Genomic DNA, 299 nt, shown 5'->3' with positions numbered 1-299 from the left:
TCCTGCTGCTGCAGCAGAAGCCAGCATTGCCTGCTGCAGCGGCTGCTGCAGCTGCTTCAGCTGCTGCAGCAGCAGCAGCTGCTGCTGCTGCTCCTGTCGCGGGTGAAGCTGCTGCACACCACCTGCCTGATGGACTGGTGCACCTGCGCCGAGGCTGCAGGCAGCCGTTGTTGCTGCTGCCCCTGCTGCTGCTGCAGCAGCAGGTACTGCTGCTGCTGCTGCTGCTGTTGCTGCTGAATTGGCTCCTGCAACGGCTAGCACTGCTGGTGCAAGCGCCGCAGTTGCTGCTCGTGCTGCTG

At 64.5% G+C, this 299-nt stretch overlaps 1 protein-coding gene across 1 annotated transcript in view; it reads right to left on the bottom strand.

The window, feature by feature from the left end:
• Positions 1-299, bottom strand: part of EMH_0008380 (uncharacterized protein) — a gene marked incomplete at both ends in the record, with an annotated part of 1,523 nt that overhangs the window by 715 nt on the left and 509 nt on the right. The window contains one exon of the mRNA XM_013498320.1: positions 144-299. Coding sequence (XP_013353774.1) covers positions 144-299 — 156 coding nt within the window. The remainder of the gene's footprint in view (positions 1-143) is intronic.

Source organism: Eimeria mitis, genomic scaffold (assembly GCF_000499745.2).
Source record: "Eimeria mitis Houghton genomic scaffold, Emh_scaff333, whole genome shotgun sequence".
In the NCBI taxonomy this organism is placed as follows: domain Eukaryota; phylum Apicomplexa; class Conoidasida; order Eucoccidiorida; family Eimeriidae; genus Eimeria; species Eimeria mitis.
Note: the sequence above shows the minus strand (reverse complement) of the source record. Positions and strands in the feature narration are given on the sequence as shown.